General features: G+C 37.3%; 5 protein-coding genes across 7 annotated transcripts in view; 3 read left to right on the forward strand and 2 right to left on the reverse strand.

The window, feature by feature from the left end:
• The window catches only part of LOC114875576 (zinc finger protein 324B-like), a 34,020-nt gene extending 33,436 nt beyond the window's left edge, over positions 1-584 (reverse strand). The window contains exon 1 of the mRNA XM_029185998.2: positions 524-584. The gene's annotated coding sequence lies outside the window, so the exon portion shown is untranslated. The remainder of the gene's footprint in view (positions 1-523) is intronic.
• A 12,007-nt stretch (positions 585-12,591) lies between these two features.
• On the forward strand, positions 12,592-18,077 carry LOC114875574 (kelch-like protein diablo). Of its 3 annotated transcripts, none has more exons than XM_029185988.2 (6): positions 12,592-12,966; positions 13,498-13,931; positions 14,004-14,319; positions 14,395-15,092; positions 15,166-15,508; positions 15,598-18,077. In XM_029185988.2, exons 2-6 carry the CDS (start codon positions 13,618-13,620, stop codon positions 15,787-15,789), a joined length of 1,863 nt encoding a protein of 620 aa, XP_029041821.1. In that variant the 5' UTR covers positions 12,592-12,966; positions 13,498-13,617; the 3' UTR covers positions 15,790-18,077. The 3 variants fall into 3 exon arrangements, with proteins under 3 accessions (XP_029041821.1, XP_029041820.1, XP_029041822.1); XM_029185987.2 differs by having other exon boundaries at positions 13,558-13,931; XM_029185989.2 differs by having other exon boundaries at positions 12,592-12,752; positions 13,558-13,931.
• Positions 18,078-18,434: 357 nt separating this feature from the next.
• On the forward strand, positions 18,435-19,758 carry LOC114875577 (protein canopy homolog 3). The gene is made up of 4 exons (XM_029186000.2): positions 18,435-18,892; positions 18,952-19,078; positions 19,150-19,284; positions 19,347-19,758. The coding sequence occupies exons 1-4, from the start codon at positions 18,787-18,789 to the stop codon at positions 19,663-19,665; spliced, it is 687 nt and encodes a 228-aa protein (XP_029041833.1). The 5' UTR covers positions 18,435-18,786; the 3' UTR covers positions 19,666-19,758.
• A 170-nt stretch (positions 19,759-19,928) lies between these two features.
• LOC114875582 lies at positions 19,929-21,321 on the forward strand. The gene is made up of 2 exons (XM_046287545.1): positions 19,929-20,744; positions 20,817-21,321. Exons 1-2 carry the CDS (start codon positions 20,341-20,343, stop codon positions 21,319-21,321), a joined length of 909 nt encoding a protein of 302 aa, XP_046143501.1. The 5' UTR covers positions 19,929-20,340.
• LOC114875580 (28S ribosomal protein S33, mitochondrial) lies at positions 21,237-21,992 on the reverse strand. The gene is made up of 2 exons (XM_029186004.2): positions 21,850-21,992; positions 21,237-21,754 (listed from the first exon to the last, which is right to left on the reverse strand). The coding sequence occupies exon 2, from the start codon at positions 21,717-21,719 to the stop codon at positions 21,387-21,389; it is 333 nt and encodes a 110-aa protein (XP_029041837.1). The 5' UTR covers positions 21,720-21,754; positions 21,850-21,992; the 3' UTR covers positions 21,237-21,386.
• Between the last annotated feature and the right edge of the window lie 110 nt (positions 21,993-22,102).

Below are 22,102 nucleotides of genomic sequence, written 5' to 3' on the forward strand. Positions count from 1 at the left end.
CAACGTTCCTCATTGTTACCATTATGAAAGAACATTTTTTCACAAAAGACAGAGCATCTTGTTGAAATCAATTTCCTGGGGCCATTGTTTCATCGAGTACCATTTTACCAATTTGGAAGAATAAATTTTGTTTTCGAATACAATAGAAATTTTCAATGAATAATGGAATGAAAAGAGATAAAAATGTTATCCTCGAGGAGACAGCTAGGAAGATGTATCACAAGAATCTTGTGAAAAGTAACGAAAGCTAATTACCCGAGTGGGACGATCGCATCGTAACAAATTAAGTTAACGCTTGATACATCGACGGTGAAGAGAGAAGAGCCGCTGAATTTCGCGATGCGTGAGAGTGACGTGGTGCATGGTCAAGAGGTTTTTTTGCACTGAATATAACCAAAGGGGGAAGACGAATCGTAATTACGAAAATCAACCGTGACGGAGCAGCTGCTGCCTCGTTCGATTAATTGTCGTGCAACATCTCCTCGAGGCTGTTCGAAAACTGGCCGATGCCACGCTTCCTTACCTGACATTTGATCTTCTCCAAGGTAGCCGTGTAACACAGCCCGTTCATTGTTTCCTCGATACTGCAAAAATAAATAATCGATTAATCCGAATACAAGATAAAGAAATCATCTTAGACATCTCGTAACTGAAATAGCACAACATTGTCCGTTGCGATCCACGATTACTCGTCTCGTATAAAGAATATCGATAAATCTTTTGCACCTTTATTTTCCTTATACTTTAACCTTTAAAATGATATATCGCAAGTCATGTTTCCCGATACTTTTATGTTATCAAACTTTCTATAACATGTTTCGAAATCGTCCGCGAAAGTTCAAGTTCAACGGCAAGCTGTCCCGGATAATTATATTATCCAACTGTGAAATAGAACTCCTCCTCCGACACGTGATACGACTTTGTCTCCGAATGTCCACCCTGACAGCATTTATCGGCAATTTTCAGATACAGGGAGTTCCTCGGTTTCGGGGGAACAGCTGCACGCGCCGCGGCGCGCCGTTACGTGAAAGTGTCGACGTTTTTCATGGCATCGAGAAGAGAAATCGTAATCGGGATCGGTTACTCCTTTCTACTTTGTAACGACCACCGAATAAGTACAAGATGAATAATTTGAACGCATTAGTTCACCTTGCCATGTTCATTATACCGTCGATACAACGGGATAAGAATTTACTTTTACCGACTCAATCGAAAGATTTCCATGCAATTAGAGGAGCAACGAAGAAACTGTTCGAATTGCAGTTAATTAATGTTGATTTCAAATGAACCATTCCCTTGCTTCTTAAATGCTTTCTTTTACTCTCTCGCCTGGCTTATTCCAGGGTTATTGATGAGTGAAATTTGAATATTCAATAAGCCGTATAATCAGTTAGAATGGAGTTAATTATTCCGAGTGAAAATTAATGACATAAAAGTACCGCAAAGTAGCACTTGTTATACATCAATTTAAAGCTTAAAGTTTCCTGAAAATGGCTATATAAACGCCTGATCGAAATTCTTATTATAGAAATTAATTAATGATCCTGTATTGTTCGTGTACGCTTTTCTTCACAAAGAACAGTAGCGTCGTTATTTCGATGGAGAAACCGAGCCTTGAGGTAGCATTTTACGTTTCAATTACCGCGTCGAAACTTTAAGCCGACAATTTATGCGAAATTGTTGAAACAACGTGTTCCGAGAAGAAAAGAACGGCTCGCGTGAGTCTCTTCGTATCGGGGACAAAACGAACCACCTCCGAACAATTCATCGATTCTTTGCTCCGAACGAATAAAATTCTCTTCTCTATGAAAATTAGCCTTTTAAAGACAGGCATTTGATTGGGCAATAAAGCACGGGGATTGGTAAAAAGAGGCAAAGATTCCAAGAATCACCGATGCCGTATCCACATCGGCGAAGTGGTTCCGGTTCTGGTCGAGCGGAAAGTCCAAAAACGAGCTGTGCCCGGTCGAGATACCGAAATATCTGATCCGGATGATTCTTACCCGGGCCCCGTTTCTTTTCTCTCGATACGCGGCACTTGCCGCCGCGTATTTGCAGCTGTACGCCATTTACGGGCCTACAGCAACGCAACGTGCCGTTTTTTTCCCCCTACGTCGCGACGCGTTCACTTTTGACAAACAACACCGGCTACACGATTCGTGCACCGATCGTTTATACGACGTTTCACCTACTCTTCCCCCCTCCGACTTTTGTCTTTCCACGAAATACGTATTTTCTTTTCTAAAATGTTACATAGAGCGCGAATAAAAAGCAGTCCTTCCCGAATCGTTTACCGAAAATGGAGGCAGACCTCGCTTCGAAAGCTTTCGACTGTAATTAACCATCAATTACGCTCTCATAAATCCACCATGCGAAACAAAGAAGCAATCGCACGGTTAAATATATTGCTATCGATCCTTCGGGAGGGATAAGGTTGTGGAAGAAAAACGGGAGGTGTTTAATTGTTAATTGGATACGCGGCAGGGACGAGAAAACGTAAACGGTAACACGGTTAAATAACTGGGTCGATCGCGTGAATCCGATTTCGGTGGGATCCGACACAAAGGAATGACGAAAATTCGTTTTTGAATTAACTAGCATCGGACACCCGTGACGAACGAGTTTATCGTGGATTACGTATCCGACCCGGGAAACCGTGTCTCGTGATTATGGTTACGTTGATATTAAATGCCATAGGTGTTTCTCGTCGCGAGACACCGTAGGTGTATTTAATCGTGGTGCAATCTTCGCTCGTGCCAAAATGGATTCGGAGAATGAATAATTGCGGCGGCCGCGAGAGAGCGATTCGATTACAGCACCTGTTGATATTTCCGAACTTTTCACGAGGAACCTGTTTCACGATACGATAAAGCTGTATTTGTTCATTCTTATTAATTACAATTTTTAATTAAAACGCGTTCGATAATTATTTGTATTTGGAACATCAGAAGTAAATAAAATGAATACTTGTTATTTATATTCCTGGTTCACGTCCTTCCCCTTCGGTGTCGATATAGGAATCTGGACCTATCAGATGTGTCTAAATGTTTTCGCAGGAAAATTTGAATTGTTACATATTTATTATTCATACTTCAATATTTAATAATCACGAATTATATTATTTTTAATTCTAAATTATTTATAATATTCCTACATCCCCTGATTTAATCACGAGTGTGGTACATATAGATACAAGTATTCCGAAGTCGTTTGTCCGAATCCTTGCAGGCACGCTTTCACCAAGATCGAATTTCTTATCTTCTTTCGTGACTGGATCGAAAAAGAATTAAATGACTCGGTAATCTTTCGAACGGGCATTCTTGAAATTATAGCATTGTCCGATCGTCTTATCTTATATAAAGATAATAGCCGATGATGAACAGGTGGATATAAAATGATCCGCCAAGAAGTAACGAAAAATAAAGTTTCTTTCCCATGGTAAAAGGACGAGGTGAAATTTCTAATGAAAATTCAAAGACTCTTCGAACAGATCAGCCTTAAAACCGGATACAAAGCAGGTGTATAGAAATGAAAGAATTAGGCTGATTATTCAGCCCCATGGTCGCACGTGCGTGAGAAAAGTCATCCCCTAAGAAGAAACTGTAAGAACACCTTAAACAGTGTCTCCAAGTAAATGTCACTTGAAAACATGCGGGAAGAACTCAACGGTACACACGTGTATTTTATAGTATCTCTAAGTCTTCGCCACGTGTCTTCCGCTCGAGCGAGCATTCCTTAATCGTTAAAAATTAATCATTCCGAAGTTAAACATTTAAAGAAATCGAAGGATCGGTAATTGAAACGTCACGGTTCCCACGCTACCCGGTTGCATTTTAATATGCGGGTAGTAATAATAAATTGTTTCACACGGTCCATCGGCGTTGATCCAAAGAAGTAAGGAAACCGAAAGGAAACGATGGACACGGTACACCTGCGAAACGCGTATATACTCGCGTATAATTAAATAGATCGTTGTCGAGGGGTATTTTTCACGAGCTCCTGATACTTCGAAACATCGCGAAACGTTATGCATATTCAGGCTATCCGATCGCGCGGGATAATTTACCGGATTCCACTTCCGTTTTACGCGTCTCGCTTTCCCGTTTCCCTCCTTTTTCTCTCGATACGCGTTTACATAAGAAATTGATTTTATTACGTTAACCAGTTTTCTTATTGCAAATTGATTCTCGAGTATATTTGCAAAAAAGAAGTGGCGCCGAAACGAGAAAGAGAGAAAGGAGGAGAGAAGAAGGTGGAGTGCAGAGCACGAGCCATGCGGCTCCTGCACCATCTGTTGCACCGTTTCGCTGCACTACACGGACCTTCATGGGACACCATATGCTCTCTCTCTATTGCATGTACAGCCGTTCCCGATGCAGGCATGCGTAATGTTCTACCGGTTCTCTCAATCACACCGTTTCGTCATGATTTCCGTAACCCAGGGATTCTGGGTTGATTTTCGGTCGATTTTCCAAAAATTTTTAATAACATTTTTCTTTATCGTATTTGGGGTGATTATGGAATGGACGGAGGGTCGTTCAACGTCCTCGCGATATTCAGTGGGTTGTATGTAGAAGCAGTGTTCGGTTCCAGGCGACAGACGGAGGAGCATCGGACCCTCGCAACTGTCCCCCGAGGCTAGCACGCGTCGCCACGTGGCCAGGTAACGAAAAAATAAAAGAGGAGCAAGAAAGGTAAAAGCCATCGACCAGCGGCAAACTTTATTTCGTCGGCCCCGTTTCATCCACCTTCTATCACGGCAACAATTTCATTTCCCATTCCCCCCATCCCTATTTCGACCGGATTACAAACCCTATCTTCTTATCTACAATTTAGCTACTTTATGGCAAGAGCCCCTTCCTTCGATATTGTAATTTTTTTTTCTCGATATTACTGTTATTTTTTCGAATAAATATATGCACGGTGGCAAAAAGGGGGAAAGGAAAACCGCAGAGAAACGGGTGTAAAATGCAATCACTGATGACGGAGCATCTGCCCCGTATATTGGCTCTAAAACCATATATCTAACCCCATATATAGTCTGTCATGGGATCTCGGAGCGTTTTATATTGCCACTCTGTGTTTGCTGTGGGCTGCGTGCATGGGAACTCCGGAAAAAGCAGATACTCACGAGGTACTTCGTTTCATTAGAATCCATCGTGACAATATAATTATTACAGTAATTATTGAATTTTTATCAGCAGAAGGGTTAGAAGAGTTAATCGAGTCTATTAAGAGATTAAAAAATATTTTTTTAAATTTCAGGAAACACTGTCGGGAGTAAATAACTATTTTCATTTCAACGTGACAATAATTATTGAATTTTAATCAGCAGCAGGAGGATTAGAAGGGTTAATCGAGTCTCTATTAAGAGATTAAAAAATTTTTTTTTAAATTTCATAAAACACCGTCGGGATTAAATAATTTTATTGCACCATCGAGGATAAAAAGTGCAAGTATCAGGTTGGGAATACCAGTAGTATCAACGATCAAGCAGAAAATGTAATGTTATGTATCAATGGTGGGCGGTTCGCGAGACTTCCGAACGGCTACGTGGAACATGAATCTTCTTTTATTTCGTTGGGATCCAATTAATACGCCACATGACGTTTCCGACGAACGGAAATCGCCGAAGGGACCGGTGGGTAGAGAAACGAGCCAGACGTCCAACTCCTGGAGGGTCCTAAGTTAATTGTTAATCTGTAATTCAGTCTGATCGTTCTGCCACGCTACCGTGGAAACGTCAGTTGGACTTTCACGATTTTTTTCAATCAAAATCTGCCATTTATTCGAGGGGAAAATGGAAAAAAAAAATCTCCTTGTATATTTTGAAATTCACGAATTTGGGTTTAAAAGAAATTTGCCAAAGCTCGATTGTAATCTTATACCCATAACGCGCTTTCTATCCCCTAAATTAATTGCAAAGTTAATTGCAAGGTTTGCGGAAACCGATACCATCGACGCGTAACGTCTTCCTCGTTTCGCTTTAAAGGAACAAAGAGTTTTGCTAATTTCTCGCTAACAATCTGTCTGCGGGCGCGTGCCATGTGGCAAACACAATTTCACACTTCGATCAGACACGCCCGATTTTCCCGAGATCCTAAGTGGATGAAACTACAAAGACGAGCCTCGAGAACGTTTAACGATTGTGTGTATAACGGCAACGTTCTAACTGGCGAAGAAAAAGGTACACCTTCTGGTGTTCGCAAAAGCTTGAAAATTAAAAGAAAAAATACCACCTTTTGGGATATCTAGGATATTATTAGAATTCTTCTTTTTTTTTCTAAAAAAATGTTTTCTGTCAATAGGGTGTTGTAGAAAATCGGAAAGTTGGTTGGCGAAAGAGAAACGAAGATTATTGTGCCTGCAGTGGTAATTAATAAATGAAGGAGTGTTTTGCACCGATACGAATTGCGATATCTCTTCTTGCCAAGACGAACCATTGAAAACTGGACCCGGCATACATAACTTTAAACGAACCACCGGAGATGTACCATCACCTGCCTCTCTCGCCCATTTTAATTTGTCACCACGTTCTCACCATCGACGTCGCCGAGTAAGACTTTCTCTGTCTTCTGGCCTGGTGTCATGAAATCCGAACGCACCCGACCGACAGAATTCTCTTCCTTTTTCGCGAGAAACCATGGAACGCCAGCTATGTCGTGCAACGAAACCGGCTGTACTGTTTCTTTTCACGACCATTTATCTCGGCTGGCAAAAAAGAGATGGTCGACTTTGTACAGACATTCGATCAGAAGAATAGTTGAATAACTAATAAGACAAATGATTATTTTCTTAGCAATTATGTAGCCAAAATCATTGGGATTACGAGGGTTTCTTCTGGGATGGGTCTCTTGGAAATTTTGGAATTCTGGGATTTCGGTTTTGAAATTCCTAAGTTTTGGAATTCTGGAATTTCGGTTCTAAAATTTTTAAATTTTGGAATTTCCAAATTCTGAAATTCTCAAGTTTTGGAATTCTGGAATTTCGGTTCTAAAATATTTAAGTTTTGGAATTTCCAAATTCTGAAATTCTCAAGTTTTGGAATTCTGCAATTCCAGTTTTGAAATTCCCAAATTTTGGAAATCTGAAATTTTGCAACAGTAAATCTTTAGAATATTAAAATTTCTACGAAGTTGGCTCGCAAATGCTATAATAATTTTCGAGCTGTTCAATTCGAACGCCAACGTCGCGTGATGATCCCTAGAAATGGATTTACGCGGATATCGAGGGAGAAGCTTAGCCCCGGCATCGTCAAAGCAAAAATTTTCCCCAGGGATCGTGTTCCCCCTTCGCATTTGTCATTAAATGCGCATTAGCTGCATTGCATCGTGTACACGTGACTTTTAAACGAATTGATCGACGAAATGGGATTCAGCAACGCGAACGTGATCGTTTGAAACAAAATATTTAGAACCAGATTGAAAATTTTAACGTTTCGGAGAGAGAATTTATTTATCCGCAGAGCAGGTTTCTTTTTCTCCGGTTAAAATTCGCCGATGTGGGAGCAGAAAACGGAAAAGTATACACGTAAGGAGAAGATCGGTACAGGTGGCAATGGAAAACGGTCAGCTGCGCGTTCCAAGCCACCGAGAACTGGCTTGTACAGGTATAAATCGCTTGTAGACACAGTTGCAAGGAAACAACCACGCTACCCGCATATCCTCCGCTTCTTTTGCAATCCGTTCGATCGTTAACTTCCAACACGATTTCTATTATAATTACGCCGACGTCCGAACGCTTCCGAACGTTAAGATCGCTTCCGGTCATATGCCGGTCCATTTGGAGCGCAAAAACAATAGCTATCGCGATCCTCCGGCAATTATTAATTTTTTGAAAAATTTATGCACTGCGAACTATACGTAGAATTTAATTGTCGGCGATATTTAACTGTTGCAGTTGTTCAACTAACGGGACGACAAGTTGAATTTACGTCTGCCGTAAAGTAGCCTCAGCCAAGCATTTTGTACCTGTTGCATGCGTGGACCCGTTCGCTTTTAAACACAGACATTTCGCGGGCGTAATTAATAACGCGTTTCTTAACCTGGAAACGAGCATTGCGTGTGCTTTTTTTTTTACTTCTGCGTTTCGTGCACCCGTCTTTCATTACGCTCATAAATTTCACCTCTGCGCGAAATGTAACACAGGTATTCGTTTTTGGTAAACGAGCGATATCTTTTTACCATTCTAAGGTTCGAAAATTGAAATTTCCAAATTTCACGTTCCCAAAATCGCAAACTCCAGAAATTCTAAAATCCCTAAATCTCCAGATCTCTAATTACACCAATGGTAATAACGCCAGGTGTGATTAACTTTCAGGACACCGTGTACATTAAAACACGAGAAGTGCGTGCGCGGTGCGTTAAAACCGGATCGAGTAAGACGCGCGAATTATTTATTATCATATACTTGGCCCAGTTTAAGGCTCGCTCGTGTTGATACACGAGTATTGAACTTGTGTCACATCGCAAGTTTCCTGCAGTCTTGGTGAATGATTTAAATCGTAAGAAATATAATTCACGACAAGTTTAAATAAGATTTGTGACACTGCGTATAAAGATAATCACATACCGTGGTGAAAACATAATGTAAATAATCGTTCGAAAATTTTTAATTTCATTTTAATCAAACCGAAGTGTAATTAGCCTTCTGTTAAATCGTCTCAATTACTCTGCAGTAATTACTTTTGAAATTGATTTTCTCGTCTAATAAACTGACAAGAGATCGTGCCCGGTGTCGTTGATAAATTAAGAAATATTTTATTTATTTCTGTTATAACCGATCGAATGAAAGGAATAAATCCTGTTGATATTAAAAAATAAAATTTCAAGATCACATCTGAATAATTTCTTCATTTACCTTATTCCCTACTTGTACCACTTTTCTTCGAAACGAAAGTGAGCATTACATTATCCAAATTTCCCAGTTAATTCGGTTAAAGCAGCTTGTGTATCGTCGAAACGATATTTCCGACAAATAATCCGAAGCCGGATCGAAGCGATTCAACGATCCCGCATCGGGTTCGCGTAAATTCGTTCCCTTCCACCCATACGTACATATACGTCTTCACCTGTTCGTCGTTATTTACGCGTCTCGGTAAAGCGAGAAAAGAGCGGAGAAATTGAACGAAGGTTAACGGAGAAGGAAAGAAGGAGAGAATTGTTCGAAGGAGGAACGCTGACCGTCGACTTACCTTCCCGCGTGACATTTATTTTTATGCCCGCTCATTTGCGCCCGCTTATGGTCGAGCACGTGCTACCCGGATCGATTGAACGGAGTCTCTGCCGCCTCCATAACCCATAACGAACGTACAGCCCTGCCGAGAAATCGTTTCGTCCCCCCCTATCGTAACCATCTTCTTCGATACAGTGGCCACGAACAAAGAACGATGATCGTTAGCTTTGTCATCTTATGACGCCATCCGTGCCGAGAGTGTTAAGGAATACGAATCTCGACCGATCGATGCCTAATTGTATAATTGCAATAAAATAATGATGAATTAGCGCTGGCCAATTGGAATTTTCATCCCTTAACATTTTTTATACGGATGGCGTCATAAGACGACAAAGCTAACAAACGGCCATAAAATTATAAAGCTTGCCGGTGAATACGTAACTATTGGGTCATATTTGTCCCCGAAGATTAATTCAAGCTTATTGCCTCATAATCACGAAAGTAGATATTTATACACGTTCCTTGATAATGATTGATTAATTCAATTATATAACTAAATTCTCAAGGTGCGTTTCCGTATATTTGAATACAGATGTTTCTTCACATCTGACTATTTTATCTTATTACCGCGTACGGTGTTTTAGTGGAGATCGGTCACTTTAGGCTGAATATTTTCATACGATAAGAATCTGTCCAGGTATTTACAAAATCCTAATGGTAGGAAGGAAATATACGGGGCGTCCTATTTATCTTTGCCATACTTGATTCCTTTCGAAATTTTACTAATATTTAGTAAATTAAATTTCACTAATTTTTTAGCTAGTAACCTATATAAAATAACTAGCGACGCACCTCGTGCGTCATATATTACTAATAACAATCATTTGTTCACGCGCAAAGATTAATACTAAGACGAAAATAATGTTCGATCGAAATAAAGAATGGCAAGGAAAAGAAACCGAATAAGTGGATCGACGTTATTTTTTTTCTTTTCTTGCACGAGAAAGTCGCGTTGAATTATTATCGAAGCACAAACGTTTCTTTGTTCGTGTTTTCAACGTCGAAGAAGTTTATATTTCATACCTGTGAGCACAACGTCCCGTTGCTATGATTAAGAAGCTGTGATCTGATCGAAGATTTTTATCGACGTACACCCGGCTCGAACGTAAAATGATTCACCTTAATGCGTCTGTACGTTTTCGAAATAAAGTACCTATATGAACATACTTTGACCATTTCTTTGATCCTTGAAAAACAGATGTTCAACATCGTTTTATCATTTTCTACGAGAAGAAAATTTCGAGCTTACTAATTAAATAAACGTTTGCAATATTTTTGTAATGGTTACGTAAAAAGAAAGATGTCGCGCCTATTATACATTCGTACTACTGCGGATTTATAGATCCACATTTCTAAACGTTCAAAATACCTAAATTTTTGCTTCGATAATTTTTCTACGAACTATCCTAATTAATTTTAACATACTTTTCTTAAAAATATTTTATTTTTATTAATTCTTCGTAGATCCTTATTAGACGTCGCCCATATTGTACGTTTGTACTACTGCGAATTCCTACCTTCCTATTATCTAAATTTCCTGCCATTAATATCGAAATTTTTGATTCGGTTACTGATTTTAAAAAGTGAAATTTCTTTTATAATGAAAGTACAGTGAATCTCTGTTTGTGTAACTAGACCACACTGATCCACGGACGCGGTTTATCATGGCTCCTCGATGATTCGGGGGCCGGTTTTTTGCAAGAGTACGATCTTTATCGAGACCGAGTCGTCGGTGTAATTTTAAATTCGCGATGCGTCGAAGCGTCATTAAAGTGGTTTAAGAGGTATCGGACCGATGTAACCGTGCGGTTTTTTGACTTAAACACGTTGCCTCGAGGCGCGTTTAACTCCGATTTCAGAAACTTCCACCGATTGCAACTTTTTGAAACACGACCCGGAATAATGTCTCTCTCTCTTTCTTTTTTTTTTTTAAATTTGCATGGATTTAAATAGCGTTCTGTTAACAAATTATCGCTCGTGTAATTAACTCGTTCCTCCGTACGAGATTTATATAATAGGAAACGTGTTTTACCTTTCGCGACCAAAATGGTAAAAATGGCAAAAATGGTAAAAATGGTAAAAATGGCAAAAATGGTAAAAATGGTAAATCGTTTTATCTTTCAAGGGTCACACCTTGAATGTATTTAAACAGTCATCACAAAGGATGATTAAAAATTCAAGTTAACTAAAATTTCATCACTGGGCGTGATCAAGCACTTCCGTGAAACGAGAACAGAGTAGAGCGTAATAAAACGGCGGGAAGTTCCGTGAACGCGATTCCGTTGCAAGCTGCAGAATGCGATAAAACGATTAAACGGATGATCGTGAGTTCGGTATGGCAGGTGCCAATAAAAATCGGTTACGTCTTATTACGGGTGACCTAGATTTGCCCACGGAACTTACAAGCAACCTGTTGTATGTAATCTTAATAAGGTGATGCACAGTGCAACGGCTCGAGCCGCTTGTCGCGTGATGATTGAATAATTTCGCGGAAGAAAATGAGAGGCGATGTTCGCGGAAGTGAAATATATATTCAGACACGCGACGCTCTTTCCGCTTTCGCTTTGAAGCGCATCGATCGTCACACAAGCAAACCCACAGGGCTTATGATCCAACAAATAACCATGAAACAACCAGCTTTCACGATTCAACTGAAAGATATTGTGATCGGACGATTACATTAACGAACAATTCTAACGATATGTAAATGGAAAGTTGTTTCCTTTCTTTCTACATTTCAATGTCAATTTTTAAAATACTTTTATGTCATGAAATTATTATCAGATTTGATGCATTCCAAATTTAATATTTTAAACGTTCGATTCTCATCGATAATTGATCGCGATAATCGATTGCGATATTCGACTATAATGGCCACGCCATTTTGCTTCATTCTAAGAAGAAATAAAACCGATACTTTTATACTATTATCATTATGATTTCCTTTTAAAATTAACAATTTGCAAGCATAAATTAAGTTAATGAAATTAATTATTCAACTTAAAGATTAATAATCATATAATAATTGATATATCCCTAACCCTTTCCAATACACTCACTACACACCCCTTGCAATTATTAGTGAAAAAGCAATTTGAGATTTCATTTCTTTGAACTTAGAAATCCGCAAGTTTAAGAAAATACGTATTAAATCTCACCTGTGTATGTCTATCGATAAAGAAACCCTTCTTTTTTCTTTCAAACACACACCATATAACCACTTTGAACGAACTAACGAAATCGGCCACTGATTCACCATCTGTGGTTAAAAATGAGAATCATAATTGCAGTCGCAACGATTCGGACAATTTCAAGAATGTAGTGTCTCCATCTGTTAGATGTGAACGGAAAGCAAAGGTAGATTGACACAATTGGCACAACGCGAGCGTAGCCCTGGGATTTGGTTGAGAAAAGTAGAGAAATTGATATTTGGTGCATTGTGTGTGCATCAGAGGAAAAATAGTTCAAAATGAAAGTGCCCTCGTGATAGGAATTTCGGCGAGAGGAATAGAATTTTGGTGCATTTGAATTTTTTTAGTTTACACAGATTTTTCAAAACGCATCGTTTGCCCAACATTCAACAGCATGCTATCCTTTTAACCATATCGTGAAACGAACGAACCCGATCAGATATTTTATTTATCGTTCGTTAGCTGGGAAACTGGCCAAACTGTACAGAAATTCGTTCGGCTTTGTGAATCGTACGTCATAAACCCTCGTATCCATCATACAGTGAGTGTCAATAATGTTTTCTACTATCACTTTCTCACGCCTATGACTCGACGAATTTTCTTAAAAACACTTTTACATGAACCAGCGTAAGGATGATTGTACGAGCGTCAAAAATGCTTCTTGAAAACCATGTCATTCGCCCAATACACAGTACCTTGTTTGTAATCATCTCTATACTTTCTGTTTCTAAATACTATAATGTCAAGAATTGTCCACAGTGTACACCCATTTATACTTTATGATGGTTGTAAAATTCAAATTGAAAGAGAGCACTGTATACATATTTGTATATCTGGCATTTCATATTTTGGGTTGAAATTTTGGTGCCTCTAAGACTTATAACGCTTTGCACGAAGCTATTAGAATGTTACAGGATACCAGTAACCATACACATCCAGTTAGGATTACCTTTTGAACAACACCAAATTCAACAGAAACACTTATATACAATCAGCACTTTCACTTTCATGTAGCGCAGACTTCCATATTTGTATTCTCTAATACAAGTCTCTTTGCATGTCTTTTACGAAGAACATCTTTGGCAAGCCTGGCTGTTGTAAAGATGACGACGGAAGGATATTTTGATTGTAGGAATTTGAGAAGATCAGAAGGCCTGGTACAGGCACGTTCAAGAGCCGTGGTGGTTGGTGAATGGTGTTGCAGATAGACTCGGTGTGGGGTTGGGCGTCACCCCCGCTGCGCCTCCAGCTAGGGGGGTCTAGGGGCGCCTCGGGGAGAGCGGCCGCGGGCGCCCCGTCCTCGCAGAGGATGGGTGAAATGGTCGTGGAACGAGCGCCATCCCCAGCCCGCCTCAGTCATACATCCGAGAAACATCCTCGTGCTACGCTCACGGAACTGAATGTCCTTCGTCGCCACCGTGAACTCTGCGATGTTGTCCTCAACGTTGGTTCCAGAAAAATATTTGCGCACCGGGTTATTCTATCGGCGTGCAGCCCGTACTTCAGGTAAAACGTTGCGTTCAATTCTAAGAGAACTGATCACTTCATTCTACTACAATGTCTTCTTTTCTTGTACAGAGCAATGTTTACTGGGGAGCTGGCGGAATCTCGACAAACTGAAGTTACAATACGTGATATTGACGAAATGGCGATGGAATTACTAATAGATTTCTGTTACACGTCTCACATAATCGTCGAGGAAGCGAACGTTCAAACTCTCCTTCCAGCAGCGTGCCTTCTCCAGCTAGCAGAGATTCAAGATATCTGTTGCGAGTTTCTCAAACGCCAGTTAGATCCTTCTAATTGTCTAGGAATACGTGCGTTTGCGGACACTCATTCGTGCCGTGAACTGTTGAGAATCGCGGACAAGTTCACCCAGCATAATTTTCAGGAAGTATGTCTTCCGTATCCTCAGAGTTTCATTCTGATTCGTTTTCCATTTAATTTATACGTTTGATCTTAAACGCAGGTAATGGAAAGTGAAGAATTTCTATTACTACCTGTCGGCCAATTAGTAGATATCATTTCGTCGGATGAATTAAACGTACGAACGGAAGAACAGGTATTCAGCGCTGTTATGAATTGGGTTAAGTACAACGTGACCGAGAGAAGGCAACATTTGGCGCAAGTCCTTCAGCATGTACGATTACCCCTTCTTAGTCCAAAGTTTTTAGTTGGAACTGTAGGCTCTGATCTTTTGGTTCGATCCGACGATGCGTGCAGAGACTTGGTGGATGAAGCTAAGAATTATTTGCTACTCCCTCAAGAGAGACCGTTGATGCAGGGACCCAGAACACGACCCCGTAAACCAACTAGACGCGGTGAAGTTTTGTTCGCCGTTGGAGGATGGTGTTCCGGCGATGCGATAGCTAGCGTAGAAAGATTCGATCCGAACACCGCCGACTGGAAGATGGTCGCGCCGATGAGTAAAAGAAGATGCGGCGTCGGAGTGGCCGTATTAAATGATTTGTTGTACGCGGTTGGGGGTCACGATGGACAGAGTTATTTAAATAGCATCGAACGATACGACCCGCAAACGAATCAATGGTCTTGCGACGTTGCACCCACTACGTCGTGTAGAACTAGCGTAGGTGTTGCAGTATTGGATGGTTTCCTTTATGCGGTAGGTGGTCAGGATGGCGTCCAATGTTTAAACCACGTTGAAAGGTAAAATATCTTTGTCAAATTTTTTATTTCGTTCCTTCCATAAGAAATGACAAAGCATATTTCTTCTTTTCAGATACGATCCCAAGGAGAATAAATGGTCCAAAGTATCGCCTATGACTACTAGAAGACTTGGAGTGGCTGTTGCCGTGTTAGGTGGTTATTTATATGCCATCGGCGGGTCTGATGGGCAATCACCTTTGAACACGGTAGAAAGATACGACCCAAGACAAAACAAATGGTCTCAAGTATCCCCTATGTCTACTAGACGTAAGCATCTAGGCTGTGCTGTATTTAATAATCTAATTTATGCCGTTGGAGGAAGAGACGATTGCATGGAACTGTCCAGCGCAGAACGGTATAACCCTCACACGAACTCTTGGAGTCCGATAGTAGCCATGACATCAAGGAGAAGCGGAGTAAGTGAAAAATACTTTTACTGTATTATATATTCAATTCAATTGCTTCCGATTTTTCTTTGTTAATAAAAGAAATTTGTTTCATCTAGGTGGGATTAGCGGTAGTGAATGGTTTACTGTATGCCGTTGGTGGATTCGATGGAACTGCCTATTTGAAAACTATCGAAGTATATGATTCGGAACAAAATCAATGGAAATTATGTGGTTGTATGAATTACAGGAGGCTCGGCGGAGGTGTGGGAGTAATGCGAGCCCCACAAACTGAAAACTACATTTGGTAGCTCAGGCCCCCCTCTTCAGCCCAAATGGCTGAAACTCCTTTAACACCTCTCACACCGATAACCCCTGTTACACCTGTCACCCCTCCCGCTCCTGTATCGGTTCCTGTTGTTATAACTAATACTAGAAAACGCTACCGCCGATCGATGAGCATTATATAAGTAACATGTGCGTTTAACAAGACTTTGCCTTTCTAAAGTCACTTTTATTCGCGTATCTGTTAGCCTTCATTAACTTATCATTCATTTTTAGACATCAGTCATTTTATTTAAGATTCATATTCTACTAAATATGAATGTATATTTTTTTTTGTCTTAATTTAAGAAAACACATTATGCTCCAACTGCCACGATTTTATCATTTTCTTTCTAAGTAAGATTTTGTAAGATATTATTTCCTATATTATTTACACATTCTTTTATGCATTACGAGATACATTTGATTCCAGTCGTTTTAGACTTAAGTGTTATATTGTAACTTCTTTTTCTTTTTTTTTTTTGTTATAGCGGAAAGGCAAAATCTTCTTTCTTTTTTTTCTTTAAACTAATATTTTTATTTCAATGGAACGTTCGCTGTTTCCATTCTTTTCAGTGATCGAAGAAAAGAAACATATTTCAAAGCCCTCATTAAACACCGGAAGTACGTTACGAAGGGCTGCTTGTGCACCAATTGATACAAAGAAACAAAAATAAAGATTTAATCAAACGAAACGTTTCTGTCTCGATAGTATGCTTTTTACAACGTATTTTTATCAACAAGACTGAACTGAAACCAAAAGTTTATGTATATCTAAATAAATGAAACAAATGTTTCAGGCTCTAAGCACACTTCTGTTTTTAAGACAATGTATGAAATACACTAGTAAGTTATAGGATGAATTTTTATTAAGTAACGAATGTGTTGTAGTTTCGAAATTTAGGTTTCTTCATTTTCTTTCCTGTACTTCATTATGAAAAAAGAAGAGAAACTTGATAAATTTGCGTTTCGTTCAAGATAATTAGTCTTATTGTACAAAATGGTGATAGGGATCATTAATCCAACAATTTCATAATGTAACGTTTGTGATAATAATCTAGTAAGAGTCAGCAGAGTTCGGCTGAATGTGAGCAATATTTTACTAACAATAACGAATATTATTTTATAATTATTTGAATAGAAAAATTATAAAGAAAACTGTAAAGATTTTTCTTGATTGATTACAAAATTGAAAGTTTCACTAGTTGTGTTACATCTATGAGATTGTTGACAAAAAATAAAAAAATAAAAGAACACATGACTAGTATAAGAATATACTGAACGATACGATGTAACTGTCTATAAATTACTTGTTACAAAATATCATTATTAGAAACTACAAATTCTCAACATTGTATCATGACATTCTTCAAACGGAACCACCAGTTTTAATTAGAAGTATAAATCGTGAAAGAATTTCTATTTCTTCATAAACACGGTAAATTTGTAAAATCAATGTAGCATAAGCGAAGTAAATTATGTTGAGTTCGATTAATCAAATTAGCGAATTAAAATGGTACAAATTATTGTAATTGCTAAACCGAAGTTCAAAAAATAAGTGTTCAACATCGGATTCGATTTTCAAGTAGTTAAAAGAAAACGTAGCTACGACAGAGAATGTTACTGTTTTCAAAAAATTTCAAATCCTGCACAATTGTAGATGTTTGTTTTTCAATGACATTTCATTTATCATCTTTCAGGAATTTTTCATTGTCTGTTTATGAGTCCTATTATCGGAGCAGACAATCAAATGAATATCAATGCAGAATAGAATGTAATATGTGGGAAATTGAAAAATTCATTGATTTTATGATTGTATGTAAACAAGTGCAAATAGAAATAAAAATACAGTATTAAAATGTTACTTTGCCCAACTTTAGTTATTTTCAAAAAGTTCAATTTATTCTACTCCAGCAAAAAATTACATTCTATCCTGCATAATAAGAGAACAAATTTTTTACTATCATTTTTCAATCTTCAAAAAAAAGTTTCATATACATTATCTGAACAAATTCTGAGAATGTAGTACAAAACAATATATGAAGTACTCTTTTCAGTTTTTAAATGGAAAGAGAGAGGAAAAGAACGAAAGAGAGTATGATAGAAAGTATGAACGCTATGTAAGTAACGTTACACGATTTTACATTTATTTTTTCTCTTTTGTTATCGAAACAGAACTCCATAAATACTGTCTCAGGTAAGAGACATATTTACTTATATCTGCTATGAACAAAATAAATAAGTACATTATTGTATGTTCATTACATACACTTTATTTGCTAGTTTTTATAAACTTTATTTGTAAATGGGTATTTGCTTTTGTATATATTAAAAGTCTGTCCAAATGTTAAGCAAAAATATAATGTTAAAATAGAAGAAAGAGAATCTATTGGTGTAGTGAACCTTTTATTAATTAAAATTTCAGCATTCAGTTTATGTTAAGATGTTGCAAATTTCTCAAAATCTCAACAGATACTATAGAAATGAAACGAAAGAATTAAATTAATATTCATTTAATTTGAATAAATATTCTTTTGTGTACTCTACTCTTATTGGAAGATTTCAATTATGCCGCCTAAACGTGGACGAATAAGATATAGCCAACAAACAAGTAGAAACTGTCAATATAATATATACATTTTTTCATATATTATTAAAGGAAATTAATACAAAGATTTTTCATCTATCAAATAACGCGAGAAAATGAATAAATCTTTTAATGATGATTTATATTTATCACGTTATCACGATATGTTTAACTATAGCATTCTCGAAGCCATTCTGATATGCGATAAACATGAGTGGACATAGTAACTGATCACTTATCCAGAATCCTGTATTTGTATTAAGTTTTAATATATTTGCAAAAATGTCAATAGAAAAAATTTAAATGTGATTGGGAGGGACTAATATATAGCTGACGAATAAATGCTTTTATTCATTCCGTAACCTAACAGTTCCTTTTTTAATTTTCCGACCGAATAATGTACGCTTTAACACAAATTTTGTTAACGCATTTACTATTTTCCTATTTTGTAATCGGCGGTCCCGAAGAAGAGCAAGGTGTAAAATATGCGAACAAGTGCGAAGGTATTGTTATACATATTTAGAATTTTGTTCTATACTCTACACGATACGTTCTTTTGCAGTTTGCAAAGTTGTTGCCACGGAATTAGAAGCAAGATTAGATGAAACTGGTAAAACGCGTGATGTGCTCGAGATTGGTTATTCGGTCGACGATGTTTTGCCCAAGAAAAAGATGGAATACAAAAAATCGTAAATTCCAAATACGTTTAAAACATTCCACTATGTTACACCATTATAAAATTCTTGACTTTCATTTTCAGAGAATTACGTCTATTAGAAAGTATGGAGGATCTTTGCGAACGTATATTGGAGTATAACATTCACAAGGAGCGTTCAGATAGTACAAGATTTTCTAAAGGAATGAGCCAAACCTTCAAAGCTCTTCATGGACTTGTGTAAGATAATATTTTCATACATTCAGAATGATGGAGGTAAATATGATTGTATATTTATACAGGGACAAAGGTGTCAAGGTGGAACTAGGAATTCCATACGAATTATGGGATAAACCATCAGTGGAGATAACAACTTTAAAATCACAATGCGAAGATTTACTGGAAAATCATGAGTCTGATATTGAAGAGTGGTATTACAATTATCAAAGAGAAATTCCTTTAATTAGGTACTTGTGTTCAGAGAGGGCATTGAAGGGTGGTGATGATTCTTGCCTTAAAGAAAAGGGTGAAACTAACAGTGATACAAAGGAAAAGAAAAAGAAGAAAAAGAAGAGTACAAAACCTGAGGATACCAAAAAAGATGTTAAAGAAGAATTATAAAAGTCCTAAATGCATTATTACATCTGTTAATAAGATGATGAACTTGAAGTTCTATATTAAATGAAAAATACCCTTCTTCATAAATTTAACTAATCTATTTCTATCTAGTCTGTAAATAATACACATTTTGCCAAATTTCTGCCATAATTAATATTGTATTTTTAATCATTTTTTAATAAATAATTTTATGTTTAATAACAATGATTTTATATGGTTGCAAACTTAATATTCTGAACATAGCCACTTGATACTATATGCAAAATGATTTTAATTATGAAAATACATATTTTATTATTTTTACTGTTCATTAATTTGGAGCTATCTAAAAGTATACTGCTCAGAGGTAAAAGAGCTCAAAATGGTCAATTTCCTTGGTTAATACAATTTCAAACAATAGCACCATGCGGTGGAGTTCTTATATCATCTGACTGGGTTTTGACCGCAGCACAATGTGTACAAGACAAGAGAAATGTATGGCACAAATTATTCTTAACGTTAAGAAAACCGATATTAACGATGTAATTTTTAATTTCATTTATGTAGTCCATTGTTTTATTTGCAACTGGGCTAAATGGAACCGATACCAAACAAACTGTATCCGTGAAAGCTACATACATACATCCTCATTACGAGCCTTACTCTGTTCTTCCTGATCGAGATTATAATATAGCTCTTATGAAACTAACTAAACCGTTTGACATGTGTAATGGTAAAGTAATATTACCGAATATACCCGGCAAATATAATAATAATTATACACCGTGTTTAATATTCGGTTGGCAAAGCTACGTTTCACCATCCTCAAAAGTTCTGGCTAAACCAATTCAATACAGCGAAGTGATTCTTAATTCCTGGAAATTATGCACGTATATGATAAAGACAAGTGTGAATTATACGAATGTATTTTGTGCAATGGTGGAATTTAAAGATGAAATGAAAGCATGCGCTGGAAATCCGGGTTCACCGGTTGTATGCGAAAATCAACATCGTGAAACATCTTTAGTCGGAATTGCATCCTGGACAAATTTTTCTTTAGAATGCGGCGATCTACCAACGTACCTTGATCTTGATGCATTTAGGTATAAGTTTGGGAACAGAGTTTATAAATTTGAAATACGATATTGAAATATTAATGTACAATATTATTTAAGGATATGGATAAATGACTTGATTTTTAATGATAAAGAAATGGATAAATTGGAAGACAATGATAGACTATCTGGAAGAGCAATATCCTACCGCAAAACACCTACAGAAGATGAAAATCTATCTCACATTTGGAATAAGTTATATATACCTATTTTTCATCAATTTAATCCTATAAATGAATCCTCTCGTATTCATTACATGCCCTATGAGGAAATTGCAAAGGGAACAATTGTTCATAGATACGAAGAAATTGGTAAGAGTAAAAATCTTCCCAATAATCAAATGATAAAATCAAAGAAAAATCAATTAAGCGATTCAAATAAATCAATGTTATGTAAAAGTAAAAAGTTTGATCCAGTTATAAGAGAACCTGACATAGATCAATTAGAAATAAATGATTTTGAATTCTTATTACCAGTTAATTCTAGGATTACTGTTATACATTCTAACAGTTTATATTTCCTGTACCTTATATTTTTATACTTTTACATTATTATTTACATGTAATATATTGTATTTAAAAGTATATATTTTATATAAAATACACAATTTCATTGAGAAAATAAGAAAACTTATTTCTTATTTCTCAGGTATACTGGTACCCATTTTGTTTTACCACGGAGCTCTCTTAAACGTTCATATTCATCGTTGAAGTCTTGATGTTCATCTCTGAATAAACCATACTTTCTAAGATTCTTCATCAGTAATGTCGTTTGAGTGTGACGTGGATAATAACTAATTATATCTGCTCGTTTATTTATCGGTTGTTCACTGAACATCTTAACAACTTTCATCGACTTGTTGTTTGTTATTCTTGTTACTTCACCGAATATTCGATTACTTAAACGATTCATATGCTTCGCGTAATTAGTACCCACATTTTTTAGTTTAATATATTTATCCATTTTGAAACTTAAAAGTATCCTTTTAAGAGCGTCGCCTAAATCGTATAATAAAAGATTAAGGTTACAAAGGTTAAACGTTTGGTACTGTTTGCATCTACTGGGTGAATGTCAAATATACATTTATACATACGAAATGTAGCTAATTCTGGACATAAATTTCAATATTTAATTAATGATAGTCGATGATTAAAAGTTGACAAATCAAGTTTATAAGTATTATACCGCAGTTCACCAGAGTTCATAACTGCGACGCGCTGCGCGCAGGTTGGAAGATGGTGGGGGAACGCAGCGAGCTCTCTGCTAATCGCTTTCCACTTCGTTTGGGAGTATCGCCAATCAGGGCGAAGATGCGTACTAGAGATGCGCGAAGAACGAAAACTGGT

This window comes from Osmia bicornis, chromosome 10 (assembly GCF_907164935.1).
Source record: "Osmia bicornis bicornis chromosome 10, iOsmBic2.1, whole genome shotgun sequence".
In the NCBI taxonomy this organism is placed as follows: domain Eukaryota; kingdom Metazoa; phylum Arthropoda; class Insecta; order Hymenoptera; family Megachilidae; genus Osmia; species Osmia bicornis.